This window comes from Arvicola amphibius, chromosome 14 (genome assembly GCF_903992535.2).
Source record: "Arvicola amphibius chromosome 14, mArvAmp1.2, whole genome shotgun sequence".
Taxonomy (NCBI): Eukaryota; Metazoa; Chordata; class Mammalia; order Rodentia; family Cricetidae; genus Arvicola; species Arvicola amphibius.
Genome location: NC_052060.1, coordinates 26,125,321 through 26,145,581, shown reverse-complemented (window position 1 = coordinate 26,145,581; position 20,261 = coordinate 26,125,321). Strand labels below are relative to the sequence as shown.

Sequence of the window (20,261 nt, the reverse complement as noted above, 5' to 3'; positions counted from 1 at the left end):
CCTGCCACACAAGCATGAGGATCCGAATTTGATCCCCAGTACCCAAATTAAAAGCGGAGTGTGGGACTGGGAAGGCAGCTCAGTGGTTAAAAGCACACACTCGTTCTCTCACAGTCTGCACCCAGCCACACCAAACAGTCCACGAAGTCTCACTCCAGCTCCGAAAGACCTGACACTCGGCTGCCTTTCCAGGCACATATGCTCACTCCCGCAACAGCACCCCCCACATGCTAAGATATAAACACACCGCACACACACACACGCTAAGACACACACACAAATAATTTTTTAGGTCACTGTGTTTGTATACATCTGTAGCCCTAGAGGTCGGGACAGTGTAGTGTCAGGAGATCCCCAAGGCTCACAGGCCAGCCAGTCTAGTCAATTAGTTTGTAAGGTACTACATTCAATGAGACCATGTCTCAAAAAATAAGGCGGAGAGTCAGCAAGATGAGTCAGTGGGAAAGACACTTGCTCCCAAGCCTGACAGGCTGGATTCCATCTCTGGAACCTGCAAAACACGGTCAAAGAAGAGAACAGACTCCTCCAAGTTGTCCTCTGACCTCCACAAGCACACTGTGCCACACATACCCTCCCCTCCCTCCTCTACACAGACATTAAATATATACAGGCAATTTCTTAAAAAAGAATTTGAAGGTGGAGACCATTTTTTAAAAAGATACCAGAAGCCAACCTCTGGTTTCCACACTCATTTATACTCATACACATATTGACACATACACTGCACACACACACAACATGCGACAGACAGACAGACAGACAGACAGACACCTTGGGAGTCATGAAAGAATGACTACCCAAGGCAGAGGGAAGAGCACGAGTGGAGCTATGGGAGAGACAGCACAAGGCATCAAGAGGAGCTAAGTTCCTCTGACTACGGAAGAGAGTTTAGGGATCAAAACGAAAGAGCAGGTGGCTATCCAAGGCTGGGTTTAGAGATCTCACCACTTCTCCCAGGTAGGGTTCCCTGAGAGTTACTCTCTCCTCTACCCAACTGCCTTCCCTTCCTCTATGCCTTTATTATACTTTATTAGACTACTTACGCAATCACACCTTACTAATAACTAAGGTTTAGGGAATATTTAATATATACTAGCTGCTATTATAAGCACTTTGTATGTATTAAATTATTTCATCTTCAATAATAATCCTATGAGGTAGGTACTATTATTCTGAATTTAAAAATGAAAAAAATATTAATAAACTGTGTAAGATTGGGGCTGGGAGTACAGTACAGTGGTAATATGATAGCATATTGCAAGGACATTAGTCAATCTACATAAACACACACAGTAAATAAACTGTCTTGTATACTTAAAGAATCTAGGTTGTCCTTCCTATAGACTAGGGGTTAGCAAAATTATTCTGCACGAAGCCAGAGAGTAAATATTTTAGACTTTGAAGACTGTAGAGTTTCTGTCACAATTGCCCCCCGCACCTGCTACTGTTGCTCTTGAGTGCTGAGGACCGACACGCATCCTACAATAAAGATCACAGAGCTATATTCCCACTAATACCCCATACAATTGCTCACTGAAGCCCTTGTGCAGACGCACCACACAGTTGGTAACAGAGAAGGATGCCTGTGTCCCAGCAAAATCTGATTTAGGAACAGTGGTTGCTCTTTGCCACAGCTGATAGTAATATCAGGTTTCTAAACAAATTTTAAAAGCTGAAATTGGGTTTTAACACGGTTAACTCTGATTACAAAGTGTTGGAGAAGAGTTGAGTGTCAAGCTTCGAATCACAAGTAATGTCCCATATTGCCCAACAGAAACAAAAGCACAAATGCGAGTCATAAGTGTCATTTAAAATTGTCTACAGTCACATTAGAGATCCCCTAGCTTTGAAAGTAAATTTAATTTGAATACATTTAACCCCATATATTCTAAAAATAACTGTAACAGATAATCACCATAACATTGAAATTGTTTACATTCTTGTTACTAGCATGTCTTCAAAATCTACAGTCAATTTTTACACTTAGGGACATCAGTTTGGAGTAGGTCACACCTAATAACTGTATGCAGATAATGGCCATATCCTGGACAGCACAAACTAATCACCAATTAGAGACTGGGGACTGTAGAGATCATTGTACCGCATGCTGAGTGAAGGCATAAGTTCAACGGCCAAAGGCAACCAGACAATGAACATAATCTACAGATTCCCTGTATATGGCTGATGTTCTCAGTCTATTCTGACTGCTTTGCCAGTTGGTTCTGGACCTAATTCTAAATCGTAAACCATGGTTTAACTGGCAACTCAATAATCCGGTGTCTTCATTTTGTTTTTTTCAGGCAATATTTCTTCACCGTTTAGTTTCTACATACACTTTCGCACCTGATCTCCCCCGAAGTCATATGGGCATGTGCTAAATCAGTTTTACAAATGAGCATAACAAGACTCACAGAAACTCAATACCAGCTAAAAAAAAAAAAAAAAAAAAACTATTGGTTAAAACGGGGGAAATCAGATCTCACTTCCATTCAAACCTATTTGAGCCTTGATAGCATCACCTGTGATTAATGTTGCACGCTGTGCATTTTTCTGTGAGACGGGTTTAATGTTCTCCACCACAGTGTTAACTCCGTGAAGATCACGGGACCCCAGGGGGCCCAGCTTTACACGTTCACGGTATTCACTGAATGAACAGAGTTCCTGACTTTCCAGCGTTTGGGGTTGGTTAAATGTTATCTTTGCTTTGTAACCGATGTGCAGGTGGGGCCCAAGAACCTCACTGAAAAAAAAACTTTTTTTTTTTTTTTAGTTGAAGTTCTAAAGCTTCACTCCCACTATCCTTCAAAGGAGATCATGAGTGAGGGACTGGTGCGGACCCTTCCCTAAAGTCACCGTGAAGCTTCGCAGAAACTAACTGGAGAGGATTCGAGCTCCCACCCAGACAGCAGGCAGGGGGCTCGGTCCCGCTCAGAGCCAGGACCTTAGAGCAAGGGGAGTCGGCTTCCCGTTCCCTTTCGTCGAGTTCCCTCCGCAGCCGCCGACTCGGCGACACACAAAGATAGCCCCCGGGGTCCCCGCAGGGTCCCTTCCCACGTCCCGGTGGTCAGTCCGCCACGGGCCGTGGAGCGAGCCCCGCTGAGCCCAGCCGCCATCTTCCCCATTGGCTCGACCCCAACCGCCACCCGCCGGCGCCCACAGGCGCGGCCCTCACCTCTCCTCACAGTCTTTGCACTTCACTTGCAAGGGGACAAGGTCCTGGAACAGAACTTGACTCATGTCGGACCGCTGCCCCGACGGCTGTGAGAAAAAGCCCAGCAGGCCTGGGCCTCAGTGCCAGTTTGTAAGAAGTCCCCGGCCTGACAGAGTTTGAGTTTGGCGCTCAGCTCCCGCGGAGGAGAAGGGGAACGATAAACACTGGGAACGGAGAAAGTTTGGCCCTCGGCAGCCACCATCAACTCCATCCGGCTCAGGGGCGCGAACACGCCGCGGTGATTGCGTATTTCCGGTCATTAACCTGCGAGGTGGGGCGCAAGCATCCACACCGCCCCCGGGTGGCCATGTTTGTCAAGGGCAGGGGACCAAAGGCTGGTGGCGACTTGGGGTCGGGTGCGGGACGTCCGCCAGCCGAAAGGATCGTGGCTTATGGAGGCCCCCGCGCCGCCCTCGCACGCGACCGCTCTGCCAGCGGAGGGCAGATGCAGCTACTTCGTGGAGAAGAAGAAGCGCTTCTGCAGGATGGTGGCGGCCGTGGGGAGAAGGTTCTGTGGTGAACACGCTGGCGCCGCGGAGGTCCGGTACCGCCCCACTCTCCTGAGAGTTTCCGGGTCTTTAGGTGCAGGAGCCCGGCCTCGCCCCCCTCTGACCGGTTCCTGCTTCTGTCCCACGGACTCGCCCGCTTTTCCGGCTGTGAATGCAGCTCTGACATCCGCGCGGAGCCGTGATGAGCCCCCCGAGGAGCCTTGTTTTCTTGTCCTGAGCGCCTCCTGAGATGCTCTCTCAGATCTGTGTAGCCAGCCATCCTCCCACGCTTCTCTTGTCCAGAGTAGTGTTTGAAGTCACTAGGTCTTCCCATCGGGGCTTTAATTATTGTTTTATGAGCGATAACCACGTGTGAATGCATCAGGAAGAAACTTGGAAATTTTCTTACTTAGACTTCACCAGGAAACACCATATGGACTTGTGATTATTGTTCTGGGATGGAGAAGGAAAAAAAATATTAACGCACATAACAATTTTAATTGAAAAAAAAAGCCGTTGAAAGCAAATTGCACTGTTTTTAGGGTTTTTTGTTTGGTTTTGGGGGTGCAGCAGACACTTGGTGGTAATGTCATAAGACATTTCCATTGTAAGTGCAAAACATTAGTGGCTTCTAGTGCCTAGAGAACAGGGACGTTCCTAACCTACAAATCACAGGACAGCCTCATTCCCCTTTTCACCAGAAAAGAAAACACCTCAATAACAATAGCACATGATACACACTCAAATAGTATATTTTTAAAGTGCTTTTGTGTGTGTGTATGCTCTCTGATTAGGCTTTGCAAGTTAGAACAGAGTCCTACTTACTTTGAAAGTTAATTTTCCTGTATGTTTTTGAGGCAGGGATCTTGCTATATTTCCCATGATGGTCTTGAACTCTTTCTCTCAGAGATTCTCCTGCCCCAGCCTCCCAAGTAACTGGACTTCACCAAAGAACCAAACTGGAAATTAAGTTTTAAAATCTGTACATAAGGAAGAAATACTATATGTTATCTTAAAAATACTGAATAATTTTAACTTTCCCTAAAATTTAGTGTGCATAAATTCATAAACATAATGAAATTAATTGAAATAAAATTGAGAAAAAATAAGAGTAAATATGTGGTAGGTTTTTCTGTGTGGCTTGGCGTTATACTAAGCAGTGTTGTTATCTTGCTTTTAAAAATTCAACTTTCATAAACCTTAGGAAGTAAATGATGCTGTTAGTCTCATCTTTTGCATGAGGCAGTGAGCCTCTGTAGGGCCATAGATCTGGCAGCTAATAGAGAGAAGTGAGACTCACACCTAAGCAGTGCTGCTGGTGTCTAGCTCTACCAGTTGTACCATCCTGTTACATTCACATTCATAGCACCTGTAGGGTAGAGCTGCCAGTGCTCGCTGTTTTCCTTTCGTTTCTCCCGGTCCCTGCAGTTAAATGTGTGCAACTCAGAATATTGTAACTAGCATACTGAAAAGTTGCAAAGCTGGTGAATATGGCCCATTCTAAATTGTTAGTGTCACGCCTCGTTTTTCCTCACATATTTTATTTCTATATTTATTGAGGCAGGGTCTCAGTATGTAACCCTGACTGGCCTTTGACTTGAGATCTGCCTACCTCAGCTCTAGAGTGCTGAGACTCAAAGTATGTTCCTCCATGCCTAGCTTTATCCCGTATTTTAGCAACCTAGACTTAAATATGCATTTTAAAATCAACAACATAATTTTAATGGGCAACATTTTCCAAAATTAATAAGTATTCAAGTATTACAATTTAGCCATTTATACCCAGTATATGTGTATTTCAAAAGATCATTTTGTACATGATGAATATTATACAGTATTTTGTTAGTTAATCTGAAGTAAATGGTTAACATCGTTTCTTAGTGGTGAACATAATGACTACACCCATTTTAGCAGGTATTATCTCTGATGCAAAATTATATAAGTAGGCCAAAACAATATTTGGGTTTTTGTTTGTTTGTTTTTTGTTTTTTTAAAGGTTTATTTATTTATTATCTACAGTGTTCTGCCTGCACGTGTGCCTGCAGGCCAGAAGAGGGCACCAGATCTCATTACAGATGTGAGCCATCATGTGGCTGCTGGGAATTGAACTCAGGACCTCTGGAAGAACAGCCAGTGCTCTTAAACTCCAAGCCATCTCCCCAGCTCCCAGTATTTGTTTTTTTATACAGGAGCCAATAACAGATTTTTTTATTGTTATGAACATGACCTGATCTTGCTTGTTTTTCATTATGAATTTTTAGTTTTCTTACCTTGTTTTGGGAATAGAGATACACTGTGGGTATATCTAACAGCTGAAAGTAGTAAACTTGATATATAAGTAAATGCATCCTTTTTAATTTATTAGGAAGAGAATGCTCGGAAAAGAATCTTGTGTCCTTTAGATCCAAAACAGTAAGTATTTAGATCAGACAAATGTTTTTGTTGTCATTTGGGGTGTGTGTGTGTGTGTGTGTGTGTGTGTGTGTGTGTGTGTGTGTGTGTGTGTGTGATGTACTAGAAACAGTAACTTCAAAAGGCTCATTTAAGATTTTCTCTCTCAAATTTTCTCTTTAAATTTAGCACGGTATATGAAGACCAACTAGCAAAACATTTAAAAAAATGTAACTCAAGAGAGAAGCCAAAGCCTGTAAGTATTTGAAATGTGTGGTGTTTATATCCAATACTACTTAATATTATAAGGTGCAGGTTGAATTGGCAAACGTATTTAAGTTCTCACTTGATAACTCTACTTTTCTTCCCTTCTCCTCCTCCTCCTGCTTCCTCTTTTCTTTTTCCTTATTCTTGTGTTTTGTCTGTTTGTTTGGGGTTCTGATTGGTTAGATTAGAGGCAGGCTTCACTGAGTAGCCCAGGCTGACCTGAGGCCCTTCTTCCTTAGCTTTGCAATTACTGAGATTATTGGTTTGTGCCACCCTGACCAGCCCAGAATTTTGACATGTTTTATTTTTGGTTGCTTCTTTGCTTTTGAGGTCAGGGACAGTGCTGTGTTCTCAGGCTGGACTTGAGTTCATCTCAAACATTTCTCATGCCTTCCCTCCAAGTGATACGGTGATAGGTATATGCCGCCGCCCCCATCTTGATAGGGGTGATGGTGCAGCAGCAAGAGATTTGGAGTCGTTAGAATTAGGGTTGTAAAGACTTAACTGCTGGGCATCTTTGCGATTCAGACTGGTATAGAAATAGTGGATTTGAGCTAGCACCAGTGTTCACCCAAACAAAGGCTGAAAATCCAGGTTTCTGTTTGGTGACGATAGAATAGGGTGACAGTAGATGAGTGTATTTACTTCATAAAATGCAGCATTTACAATGTGTGCCCCCAAAATATCATGTTTGTTTGTTTGTTGTTCTTGTTTTGACTTTGGTTTATTGAGACAGGGTTTCTCTGTGTAGCAGCCCTGGCTGTCCTGGAACTTGCTGTGTAGACCATACTGAGCTCTGCCTCTCAAGTGCTGGGATTAAAGGCATGGCATGTGCCACCACCACCCAGCAGCATGTTGTAAACCTCAGATGTGTAATATAAAATTGATTTTTTTAAAGACATTTAAAATAAGAATAGAAAACTTTTAATGATATAAAGTAAAATGTTGAACACATATAATAATGGTTTGATCATCAGCTATCAACCTGATTAATATAATTGATGTATATGGATATGTATCTCTAAATATCTGCATGTAAAAAAGTTAGTTGTCAGGCAAAGTGTGTTTATTTTATTGGGAGTAAATAGCAGAGAGCACACATCATATTTGTCACAAGTTAGCTTGTTGCAGGTTTATGGATGCCAGCAGGAATTAGGAGACTCCTGGGTCAGAGACAGACAAAGGCTGAAATGCCTGTCATCAGGGGCTCTACCACAAGACTACACCACGTCTGGGAATTTGTATTATTCACCTCATGAAAGCAGTATCTTTCCCAGGTCAATTATCCTTGTCTCTCAAAGCCTATGGACTTAAGTCTGGGGCTCTGTTGGGAATACTGCATATGCGGTGACTTTCCCTGAAGCTGAGGAGCCCCATCTTCAGGAAAGACTTTTTCCCTAAATTGGGGCAATGAGCAAACCTGCCTCTCCTGTGCTCCATAGGAAGACATTTTTCTTTATTATACTGTACAGTAAGTAAGCCTGCTATGGGATCTAGGAAGAAATGCCATTTCCATCTAATAAGGGTGGTTTCAAGGACAGCTGCATATCCACAGCTGTCCTTGAAAGGCTAGTCTGGAGCACAGCGAGACTTGGAAATCAGAAGACACAGCAGAAGTGACTTCCAGGAGCACTTCTTCCCGGTTTGCTTCCATTTTTTTTTGTTTTTAAGAGGGAAAAAAAAAGCAGAGTCTCACTCTGTAGACCTGGAGCTTACTGTATAGACCAGGCTGGCCTCAAACTCACAGAGATCCACCTGTCCCAGCGTCTTGTCTCCTGAGCGCTGTCTCAAAGGCTGTGCCACTGCACCCAGCCCTCTGTTCAGTCATTTTGTTACAGATACCCTTCGCATTGTCAAATGTCTCCCAGTTGAGAAGCACTGCTATAAGCGGAAAGTATTTTAGCTGCCTGTGACATCTTACCTGTAATCTTGGCACCCGGGAGGCTTAAGCGAGAGGATTACCATGCATCCAAAGCCAGCTTGGACAACATAATAAATTTTCGGCCAGCCTTGGCCACCAATAGAGCTTCAGTGTGAAATCCCCCTACCAAAGGGTAAACATGGTATGTTAACAGCAAGGTCATGTAGAAGAGAATCAGTGACCTCCTATCCACCCCTTTAGGACTTAGCTCCTTTAGTAGAGAGAGAAGTTAGTCTGATCCCGGAGGCCTAGCTCTGGGGCCCAATGGACCAGACTCAGCCATCCACCCCCTCAGAGGCCAGTCGGGATGTGATGAAGTTAGAAAACATTTTTCAGTATGGTCGTAATGGAAAAGAGCAAGGAGACTACTGTCCTCTGTCTCGTGTTTTGTGCTGATATTGCTGACTGCATAGGAGAAAAGCAACAGGAGCGCCATGAAGCAGTCTCAGTCAGACAAGGCTGACTGACCTTTCCCTGAGGGCTGGTTCCATGGAGTCCTACTGGCTCAGGGAACATCCTGTTCCTTGAAGTAGGCAGTAGTGTTGGTGGTGGTTCTGGCTCCAGCTGAGAAAATAATGCTCCCTCTTGAGACAGCCTCCTTTGCTACCTTAGAGTAACCTGCCTCCGAGACTCCCTGTTCCTGGGATTTTAATGTATCTTTCTTTATCTTGGTGTCTTCATTCTTAGAGGTGAATAAAAAGAGATGAGGTAAAGCAGCCTTATATTACTAGTTTTCAGATGACAGGCCTGAGGTGGTTAACATGTCAGTTCAGCGGGCGTCTTGCCCAAGTCTAACGTAGCACAGGCAGAGCCATTCTCTGGGTTCAGTTCCTGTCAGACCTCTGCTAGACCCAGGAGAAGAGCTAGTGCGTCTTCCGCGAGCAGCCTTTAAGTTCTGTGAGAAGACTTTACTTCAAGTACTTTCCTCACCTACGGGTCAGGTTTCAGTTGGCACGTGGGTGGGGCATGTGTTCTGGTGGAACTGTGAGTGTGATAATATTTGGTGATTGAGTGAATGTGAGAAAAAGGTGATGGTGGGCAGGGTGAAGGGAAGAAGCAGTTCTTCAGCTTCTTTATTGTGAGCTTTGTATTAATATGCTATGATTTTGTTTTGTCAAGGATTTCTTTATTCAAGATATAAATGCAGGATTAAAGCATGAAATGGAAATTCCTAAGCAGTTAGTAAGTATATTATTTAATACTTCTTGTACATTAACTGTTCCCCACTTTTGTATGGAAAGATCTCTTGTTTTGACGTGAAGGTGTATTTTCCTATAAAGCACTGTTGTTAGTGATTGTTAGTTCCCAGACCAGCTTATGTCCCATAGCAAACTGCAGTAAATGGCTCTGTTGTGAGCTCACTGAGCCCAGTCTTGACCCTGAGGGATTGAGGGCCATTAAAGTACCTTGGCAGAGACTGAGTGGTACCTTCACAGTTGGGCAGTTCCCACGGCTGCCTAGGAACGAAGTCTTTCAGGAGAAGACCTTAAATTGCCATGGGTCTGCCCAGTGTTAAGCTTCTATTTATTTTTGTTGTGGTACTTTAAGGCATGTTTTGACTACATTATTTAGTTTTATTTTTGTATATAGGTTCCATTTTCTTCTCTTTCTGAAGAGCAGTTGGAAAACTTAATTAAGAAACTGAGGAAAGCAAGTGAAGGTAAGTCTGACTAAAGTTGCAAGTTCAGTTCTTTGAGAAGCACTGGGTGGTGTATGAATTGATACCTCCTGTTTGTTGTTCAGAGTCCATGTCTGGCTGCTTAGACTATCATGTGTTTTCTTGGAACAGGCTTGAATTCTACACTTGAAGATCACATTATGTCCCATCCAGCATTATATGATGCCCTTAATGACCCTAAAAATGGTGATTGTGCTGTCAAGCACCTGAAACAGCAGGTATGTTTCAGCCACAATAACTTAGCCTTTGTTCATATGTTTAATGCTAACATTCTGTGTGATGAGATGGCTCACCAGATACAGGCACTTGCTGCCATCCTGGTGACCTGAGTTCAGTCCTCTAAACCTAATGGTGATAGTCAGTTCTTGTAGACTGTCCTCATGTGTATGTGCTCACAATAAATAAAAGTAATTTTTAAAAGCTAACATTCTAGCTAGACCTGGGAGTACATGCCTTTAATCCCAGCACACTAGAGACAAAGACAGACACATCTGAGTTCAAGGCCTGCCTGGTCTACAGAGTGAGTTCCAGGACAGCCAGGGCTAACACAGAAGCCTTGTCTTGAAAAAAGGTATTTAAAAAAAATACAATAACATTCTGTTCTGAGTATAATTTTTTTAAGTGGACAAAATACTTTCATTCAGAATTATATATGAACATAAAGTAAAAATTTCAGGATGAAATATCTAAATACAGATATTATTTTAAAGAAAAAAATGTCTGGGGGCTCAAGAGATGGCTCAGTGGTTAAGAGCATTGCCTGCTCTTCCAAAGGTCCTGAGTTCAATTCCCAGCAACCACATGGTGGCTCACAACCATCTGTAATGAGGTCTGGTGCCCTCTTCTGGCCTGCAGACATTCACACAGACAGAATATTGTATGTATAATAAATAAATAAATATTTTTTTAAAAAAAGAAAAAATGTCTTAGCCTTTCAGAAGTTATCAGGGAAAACATTCTGTCTTGGGTAGAGATTACCTTGCTGATTTTGAATTTGAATCGAATTCCTTTACTCTGGTTTATAAAATAATCCTATGGAGTTTGAAGGCTTCTATTTTAGGTAACATTGAAAAATTAAAGTTACTTGGTCCAAGAAGATGCTTTATTGAGTTTGGAGCAGGAAAGGGGAAATTATCTCACTGGGTCGATATTGCCTTAAAAGATGCTGAAAACGTTCACTTCATCCTGGTAGAAAAAGTGACCACAAGATTTAAGGTAAGTAAAGCCATTGTAGGAGCTTAATAACCAAACATATTCTTTCCCTGTAGGGAAAAAAAAAATGATAGGAACCTGTCTCTTAAAATGAATTTCTTTTTTTATATATTTGATTATAATTTTTGCCATAGTGGTTCTAATTGTACTGGTTAAACTGAAAGTAACTTTAAATTTAAATATTAATAGTTCATGATCTGCATTCTTAAAATTGTTTGCAGAGACAGGAAAATCTGTGAACAGAACCAGGTTTCAGCTAGTAATTAAGTCACATCCTAACCTTACCTTTGCAAGTGCTGGCAGACTTCCTTCACTAAATTCTTCTTAAGCAATTCTTGGACACCGTGATAGGCACACTGTCTATGCAGATAGATATTGATAAGGCAGCAGCGCCCCTACGTGTGTTTAGAAAGGAGAGCTAGATAAATACGTAAGGAAAGTGTTAAAGACAGGAAATTCTGCCCAGTATGTGCGATCAAAGGAAAACCTGATAGGCTTTGTTAGAGGGAGGCAGTGGAGAACCGTGCAGAAAAGGTGGTGCCTGTGATCATCTTGAAAAATGAATTAGCATTTGCTAATAGGGTGTGAGAAGCACTCTGGGAAATAAGAACAGTGTTACCACATGCCTGGGGTAACAAAGGAAGCATTTCTGTGTGATGGAAATCCAAGGCTTTAGGTAGACTGTGGCAGTATGAACTAGGAAAGAGAGCTGGTCTACAATGGCCTCCTGTTGTACACTCTTGGCTTTTTCCTGTTCTGTGTGAGAGATACAGGGAAGATTTGGTTCTTGCTTCACAGCAGCTTCCATGCAGCGTTTTAGCTCTCTGTCTAAGTGTGTTATAGCGATGAGCAGTACTCAGTGCCACAGGAACATGAAGGCAGGGAACTGGTCTCAGTCTTTGCCAGTGGTCATGGAGGACGTTTCTAAGGATGATTTTAGAGCTTTCCGTGGAGCTAGAGACATGGCTCAGTGGTTCAGAGTGTGCCATCCAGAAGATCTGAGTTTGGTTCACAGCCCCAGTATCAGGCGGCTCACAGCTCTAGGAGATCTAACACCTCCTCGTGCACCACACCCAGATGGCACATGCTCGTACACACGTAAAAACGTGTTTTAGGTGCTATCCTAGGAAACTGTAAGACTATTTCAGAATTTTAAACTAAAAATAGGAAGATTAAAAATATGAAAATTTTTATTCAGTAATATAAGTAAGAAATGCACTGGAGAGTACAGGCCGTTCTGTGGACTCTATGGGAAGAAGGAACTGTAAATGCTACAGTGGTGGGAGTCATAAGACTCGCTGGTTCACTATTCATTGTTTTTAAGCGAGCAGTAATCCGGAAAGTTTCTGGTTTAACTGGGCACAGGTATTCTTGAGGAGGAAAAACATGAGTTCAGTTCTGTGTGGGTTTAATTTCCTGTCTACATGTTTCTGAAGGCTTGTACCTGTAATTTAGTGGGAGATAGTTTGCTTAGCATTCATAAGGTGCTGGGTTTGAATGCCATTAAAAAAAACCTTTTTGTTATTGTTTTTATTTTTCCAAGACGGAGTTTCTTTATGTAGCCCTGATTGTCCTGGAACTAGCTCTGTAGACCAGGCTGGCCTTGAATTCAGAGATCCACCTATACTCAGCCTCCTGAGTGCTGGCATTAAAGGCGTGCCATGCACCACCACCACCTGGCTGAAAACAAAAAACTTTAGGAGGGGGCTGAGGCTGGAGTTCAGTGGTCAGTTGCTGCCATGGCACGGATATGGTCTGCCTTCAATCTCTAGCACTGTTGAAAAGAGAAAAAAAAGTGGGGTGGGGGAGGGGGGTAATGTAGCTGATGATTCTTAGAGAGACCTGGACCAATGTACACAAGCACGTGGGTGTAATTGTTAAAATTCTGTGTTTAAAGAAAGAAGAGTGAGCCACAGTAGAACCAGGGATGATAAAGACGGAAACGCTGACAAGTAACCATAGCCACTTAACCTCTGTGAACCCTGATTCCTTTGCGAATGGGTTGGTAATAGTTAGGGGGTAAGAGAAATAATGTGGCCAGGTGCATACCTTTAACCCCAGCACTCGGGATAAAGAGACAGGAGAATCTCCTTGATTTCAAGGCCAGCCTGTTTTATAGAGTGAGTTCCAGGAGAGCCAGGGCAACCATAGAAAAATCCTGGAGAGAGAGGGGGGGAGAGTGGGGTGGGGGCAGAACTTAGCTAGGTGAGGAAAACTAAACTGAATGCTGGGAGAGTGGGAGAGAGAAGGTAAAGTTAGAGAGAAGCCATGTAGCCCCACTGGAGCCAGATGCCATAACATTACCCAACATTACCTGGTAAGCCACAGCCATGTGGCAATACACAGATTACTAGAAATGGGTTAAATTAAGATGTAACAGTTAGCCAATAAGAAGCTAGAGCTAATGGAACAAGCAGTGATTTAAATATTATAGTTCCTGGGTGGTTATTTTGGGGCTGAGCAGCCAGGAACCAGCAAGCGCCGTCCTTCAACATATGTGTATATGTAATAATAGTAACCAATAGAATTTCTAGCCTTTTAAAAGGGGTGTTGTTATTTTTGATCTTTCATCCAAAATCTAAATCTTTGAGTTGTTGCTCATTCTCTTTAACTGTAAAAATTAGGTATATTTACTCTGAAATTTGAAAACAGACATTTTCATAAAGCTTTTTTTTAACATTGAGTGCTGAGTAATGTCCTGTTTATGCAGGTAGATGGTAAACACAGAAGAAAGAACTCAGCGTTTGAAAGACTTCAGATTGATATTCAACACTTGTGTCTGAGTGAGTCACGTAACTCTCCACTGCTCTCTCTACCACAAGTCAGACATTGCAGACTCTGGGGGCTGTTAGAATTCTGTTCTCACAGACCTGGGCTTCAGGAAGAACAAAGTAACGCTAATGCTTTGGTAATACAAGTTTATGTAACTTAATAAACATAAATGGAGTGAGGATTGAAACCTTAAAAATTATTTTGTTGCTGGGTGGTGGTGGCAGCAGCAACATACACCTTTAATCCTAGCACTCAGGAGGCAGAGGCAAGCGGATCTCTTTCAGTTCAAGGCCAGCCTACAAAGTGAGTTTCTGGACAGCCAGGGACTGTTACACAGAGAAACCCTATCTTGAAAAAGAAAATTATTTTGTTATATCAACTTTTAAGTGTAGTATGATAATGCAGGAAGTTCAAAACTTTGATAAGTCTTTATGTATTGCTTCCTTGTACTTTAAAAAATAATTTTGAGGGGCTGGAGAGATGGCTCAGCGGTTAAGAGCACTGACTGCTCTTCCAGAGGACCCAGGTTCAATTCCCAGCACCCACATGGCAGCTCACAACTGTCTGAAAATGCAGTTCCATGAGATCTGACACCTTCACACCATTGCACATAAAATAAAGTTAAATAAATCATTAAAAAAAATTTAAAAAAAAATAATAATTTTGAGTAATGCAGGTATGATGGCGCACACTTTTAATCCCAGCACTCAAGATGCAGAGGCAGGCGGATCTCTGTGAGTTCCAGGCCAGCCAGGGCTGCATATTAAAACCTTGTCATAAAAAAACTAACTTGGAATATTCAAACTAGCCTTCAGACCATAGTTAACATGACTGTCAAAATTATTAGAGGTTCTTTGTTTTTTTGTTTGTTTGTTTTTAAATATTTATTTATTATGTATACAATATTCTGTCTGTGTGTATGCCTGCAGGCCAGAAGAGGGCACTAGATCTCATTACAGATGGTTGTGAGCCACCATGTGGTTGCTGGGAATTGAACTCAGGACCTTTGGAAGAGCAGGCAATGCTCTTAACCTCTGAGCCATCTCTCCAGCCCCCTAGAGGTTCTTTGTGTAGCTAGTATATAAAACATAGGTCCTCAGAATTCTGTCACAATAAAAGTAACTTATTGCTATGGAATTAATAATCCATACAGACACACACACATGCACATCCACACATGAACACAAATGCATACACATGCATGCGCACTCACAAATGTACATAATTGCATACACACACACATGCCTCATGGTTGTTCTCTTTAGTGCCTTTTCTTTTTACATCTTCTAACATTTTTCTTTTTTTTTTTCTCTCTCTTTTGTGTTTTGAGACGGTCTTCCTATGTAGTTCTGGCTGTCCTGGAAATCACTGTAGACCAGGCTGGCCTCAAACTCTCAGAGATATACCTACCTCTGTCTCCTGAGTGGTGGGCTTAAAGGTGTGCACCACCACACCTGTCTGTTTCATACTTTAAAAGAAAATGATGCAAACATTTATAAGTATCTTCCATCCACTAATTTTATTCTGGTTTTGAGAAGCAGCCAAGAATTTGTTTAGAAATCATATTTTCTTCTGCTTAACTGAAGCCAGAAATGGTATGTATTTACTCTGGTAATTCCAGCACTTGGGAGGCTGAGGCAGGAGCATCACCCCAGCTACATAATAAATTCCAGGCCAGCCAGTAATACATACGAGAAAGAAGAAAGTCATTTGTTTGTTCATCCAAATATTTTTCTATGTCATATACTAAACTAAACACAGACACATTCTTAGGTTGTATATTGGATTCTGTGAGAATTTTTTTCCCCCACATCTTTTATCTCTAAAGTTCGAAGACTCTAAAAACCCTTCTTTTGGAAAGACACTTTAATACTTTGTATCATAAGCAAGCTGACATAATTCTTGTTTTGTCTCAGACAGGATTCCTGTGCTGAGAGAAGGAAACCTGCCTGTGGTAGGAATTGGGAAGCATCTGTGTGGAGTCGCAACAGGTAAGCCAGACACACAGAACCCTCTAAAGTAACACACTGAGCTGGAACCTAGATGGCCCCACCATTCGGGGGGCCACTTAGGCTCTCATTTAACCCATGTAAAAGCTTTCTAAAGCCATTTCATCCTGGTGCAGGAGAGAAGCATACACCTTTGGCTCCTCCCATCTAGCCCCTGCCTCTCAGAAACCTGACCCTACAGTCTTCCCTCAGTGAGGTTCAGCATCCTTCTCTCTTAGTGCTTCCCCTCACCAGGGCCATTCCTTCCATTGTTTTCGGCTCCCTGTGCTTGAAGTATTACTATTTAGGCCCTTCTGTGACACACAGTGTCCTTGTCCTTCCCCTTGAAACTCTCAGTCAGTCTGTGTCAAGGTTTACTGTGGACCAACATGAACCATGTCTGTTTTCTCAAAGGCCATGTTGCTCCAGCCATTCCTACAATTCCACTGTTACCTGTTTGAAAGAACTGCTCATCTGTGAGCTCAACTTTCTCCACGCTTTTGGAGCCTTCTTAGTGTCATCAAGATATGCTCTGCATAGCTGTTCCTTGTTTTCTAAGTATCTGTTTGTATATCCAATTACACTGCTGTGCTGGGATTCTTTTCAAGCACATTGCATATGCTAATGCAATGCTTGCTATATGAGAGAGACTCTGTGAATATTTGAAATGATCTTGACCACCAGCTTGCTGCCTCCTTTTTTCTTCTAAGAATAAGGTCCTTAACGTCACTATGAAAGAGTTTATGATTGCCAGTGTTATCTTTGTTTCTGAAATAATTTAATTCTTTTAATAATTTTCTGATTATAATTCTTTAAATTATATTTAAGTCAAATGTAAATAAAATAGCAAATATATTTTGTTAGAAAATAAGTTGATGGACCTGGATGAAGTGACATGCCTCTACTCCCAGATACTCAGGAAGCTGAGGCAGGAGGATCACTTGAGCTAAATGATCACTTGAGTTCATCCACAATCTGGACAACATAATGAGACCTGTTCTCTCATATGAGAGAGGAAAAGACAGACAGATAGTGAAATTGCAAAATTAGCTATCACTTTATCCAAATAATGTTGGTTATTTATTATTATTGTTGTTGTTGTTATCCCATAATGTTGGTTGGCATGATTAAAATTTATTGTAAAGCTCACAAAAATTATATCCCTTTATATATCATAGTTTAACAAATTTTAGAATAGCATTTGTTTTTAATTAATAGAGTATGATATGACAATCTAATCAGATAAAATATGTTTTACAGCATACATTTGTGTTCTTTCCCATATTGCCTGCTATCAGTATGGCAATTTAGGGGGGTTTAATTTGGATTTTTTAATTAATTTATTTTTATTGTATATGTATGGATATTTTGTCTGTATGCATGCCCAGTGCCCACAAAGGCCAGAAAGTGCCAGATCCCCTGGAACTAGAGTTATGGACAGTTTTAAACCATCCTGTGTGTGCTGGGAACCAAACCTGGGTGCTCTGTAAGAGCAGCAAGTGCTTCCAACCATTGAGCCATCTCACCAGTCCCTAGTATGGCAGTTTTCCCTGAATCCTCAGTGTTTTGTACATGCAAGGCATTTAGCAAATATTTGCTGAACAAATGCCTGTGTACAGTAAAACTATTTGCTTGCTTTTCGTACTGAAACCTCCATTTCTCAACTTTTCTTTTTTCTTTTCTTTTTGTTTTGTTTTGTTTTAAGACAAGGTTTCTCTGTAGCTTTGGAGCCTGTCCTGGAACTAGCTCTGTAGACCAGGTTAGCCTCAAACTCACAGAGATCCGCCTGCCTCTGCCTCCCGAGTGCTGGGATTAAAGGCGTGCGCCACCACCACCCAACCCTTTTCTTAACTTTTCAACTCACCATTATTTGTTGTGACCAGCCTACATTTCAAGACTAGTATCTTGGCCAGGTGTGCTGGCACACACCTGTAACCAAAACACTAAGAGATGGAAGGAGAGAATCAGAAGTTTGGGACCAACATCAGCTATGCAGAACCTATCTCAAAACAAACAGATACAAAACCAAAAAAACTAGCTTTTTAAACCTGGGTCAGTCTCTAAGCAAAAGCTCCTTTGTTTCTTTTTTGGAGTTTCTTAAGCGTATAACTTTAGTTAGGATGGGAGAAATGAAAGACAATACAAATAGTTGAACAAAAGTTTTTCAAATCATAGGGCTTAAACTTGCTTCAATTTTATTGGGAAGTAGTCTTTATGGAAAATAAATCTTAGGAAATTAAGATAGGATGGCCAATTTGAGAAAAATGTATAATATGTGCTAGAATCATTACAATATATAGCTAAGTAGATTTTTGCTGGTTTGTGTTATTGTTTTTGTTTTGTTTTTAACCACACTGCTTAAGAAATCTGGCCGGGCGGGGGTGGCGCACGCCTTTAATCCCAGCACTCGGGAGGCAGAGGCAGGCGGATCTTTGTGAGTTCGAGGCCAGTCTGGTCTACAAGAGCTAGCTCCAGGACAGGCTCTAAAGCTACAGAGAAACCCTGTCTCAAAAAACCAAAAAAAAAAAAAAAAAACTGAAGAATATTTTTCAGAATGACGTGGTTTGGGGCCATGTCGTTGTGTTTGCAGATCTTGCATTGCGGTGTTTGGTGGAAACCTATGCTGCTAATTTTGAAGAAAGGACTGAAGAACCTTCAGCCAAACGCGTCAAGAATGATAAGACAGAAGAAGAGAGTAAGGCTTTGTCGAAGGCAGGCAGTGAAGACGATGCCCCAGAGACACGGACCCCGGTGGCTGGCATTGTCATTGCACTCTGTTGTCACCACCGCTGTGACTGGAGACACTATGTGGGCAGAGAGTACTTCAAGGCGCTAGGCCTCGGGGCAGAGGACTTCTACTATTTCCAGAGAATGAGTAGTTGGGCTACATGCGGAATGAGAAGGCCGTCTTTGGAAGCCTCAGACACTACTGCTACTGCAGAGAGAAAAGATGACCAGAATTACGACAGTGAAGAGCATGATGAGAGAGGAGACAGAGCCACGGGCGGCAGCACTGACAGTGTGCCTGGGTAAGGACGACCTTTACAGTGCACCAGGCGGAAGGGAAATACTGTATTCCGTAGGGTAGTCCCCGGATGGCCCCCTGGGTACATCTCAGGACCTCTCACAGATGCCCAGAACCGACCGTGCGTGTTAGCAAGGCAGTCTGTCAGTCTAATAACCAGGATGGCTGTGCCATTGACTAGCAGTGAGTAACACACCAGCCGTGTGGATGTTCCCAACAAGATCATGTGCTGGGCCAAGTTCATTCCCCAGGTAGGAGGGAGTCGGGTGAGATGGTATCCTCAGTGGTTCTTTTTGGGAATTTTCATTTCAGTATTTCCAGACTCTGATAGACCTTGGGCAAGAGACACCAAAAAAAAAAAAAAAAAAAAAACAAATGAAATTGAATAGTTGCTTCTCGGTCTTTTGGCCAAGATCAAGTATAGAAATAAGAAGAAGGATTCTTTTTTCAGATGACTGCTCTCAGCAGTTTAGTTAAGAAAATATAGTTTACAGTCTAATTTTGGAGCAGGCTAAAACACATTTTAATTGTAATAATGAAGACAAGACTGGGAAGCAAGAGACAGCACCTCATGCACTGCTGGCTAGTTAGCAGCTTCATAGTGAGTGGCAGTGCCAGGCTTCTTAGGAACGCTTACAAAGCTTAACTCCCTGTGTGTTTATTCACTGTAGAGTTCTGACTGCTGAAGAGAAGGAGAACATAGGACATCTTTGCAAATTGCTGATTGACCAAGGCCGACTCCAGTATTTACAGCAGAAAGGCTTCAGCCCTGCCTTAAAGTACTATACAGACCCATCAGTATCTCTGGAAAATGTGCTATTAACTGCCGTACCAGCTCATCTGTCATCGCAGAAAGCAGCTCATTAATGGAAAAGAAATGTAAACGCCACTTGTCTTCTGCAAACAAAAAAATTTAATCCTTTTTAAGTTATATTTTTATATTCACAAAAATATAAATAGCAGGGTATTTTGTTTGTTTTTACTTCCAAAGTCCAAACACACAATTCACCAAGTTCTCCAAGTATTCCTTCTCAGCAGGGCTCTTTGACTCACTTTATCCATCAGAATGTATAGAGGGAGACTGGCATCTGAGTCACTTAACTTGGTCATCTGAAACACATACATGAACACATAATTACAGTATAAGCCGGGCAGTCGTGGCGCGTGCCTTTAATCCCAGCACTCAGGAGGCAGAGGCAGGCAGATCTTTATGAGTTCGAAGCCAGACTGGTCTACAAGAGCTAGTTCCAGGACAGGCTCTAAAGTTACAGAGAAACCCTGTCTCAA

At 42.2% G+C, this 20,261-nt stretch overlaps 3 protein-coding genes across 4 annotated transcripts in view; 1 reads left to right on the top strand and 2 right to left on the bottom strand.

Annotated features, from left to right (window-relative positions):
* Sass6 (SAS-6 centriolar assembly protein) overlaps nt 1–3,389 on the bottom strand; it is a 34,530-nt gene extending 31,141 nt beyond the window's left edge. For both annotated transcript variants that reach the window (XM_038311208.1, XM_038311209.1), the window contains exon 1: nt 3,194–3,389. In XM_038311208.1, the coding sequence (XP_038167136.1) occupies nt 3,194–3,258 (65 nt within the window). In that variant the 5' untranslated portion in view covers nt 3,259–3,389. The remainder of the gene's footprint in view (nt 1–3,193) is intronic.
* Nucleotides 3,390–3,536: 147 nt separating this feature from the next.
* Trmt13 (tRNA methyltransferase 13 homolog) lies at nt 3,537–19,896 on the top strand. The gene is made up of 11 exons (XM_038311593.1): nt 3,537–3,771; nt 6,086–6,132; nt 6,301–6,367; nt 9,419–9,481; nt 9,890–9,959; nt 10,089–10,195; nt 11,025–11,192; nt 13,900–13,972; nt 15,878–15,952; nt 18,540–18,978; nt 19,646–19,896. Exons 1-11 carry the CDS (start codon nt 3,625–3,627, stop codon nt 19,839–19,841), a joined length of 1,452 nt encoding a protein of 483 aa, XP_038167521.1. The 5' UTR covers nt 3,537–3,624; the 3' UTR covers nt 19,842–19,896.
* The window catches only part of Lrrc39 (leucine rich repeat containing 39), a 22,252-nt gene continuing 21,844 nt past the window's right edge, over nt 19,854–20,261 (bottom strand). Inside the window, exon 9 of the mRNA XM_038311594.1 lies at nt 19,854–20,084. Within this exon, the coding sequence (XP_038167522.1) occupies nt 20,068–20,084 (17 nt within the window). The 3' untranslated portion in view covers nt 19,854–20,067. The remainder of the gene's footprint in view (nt 20,085–20,261) is intronic.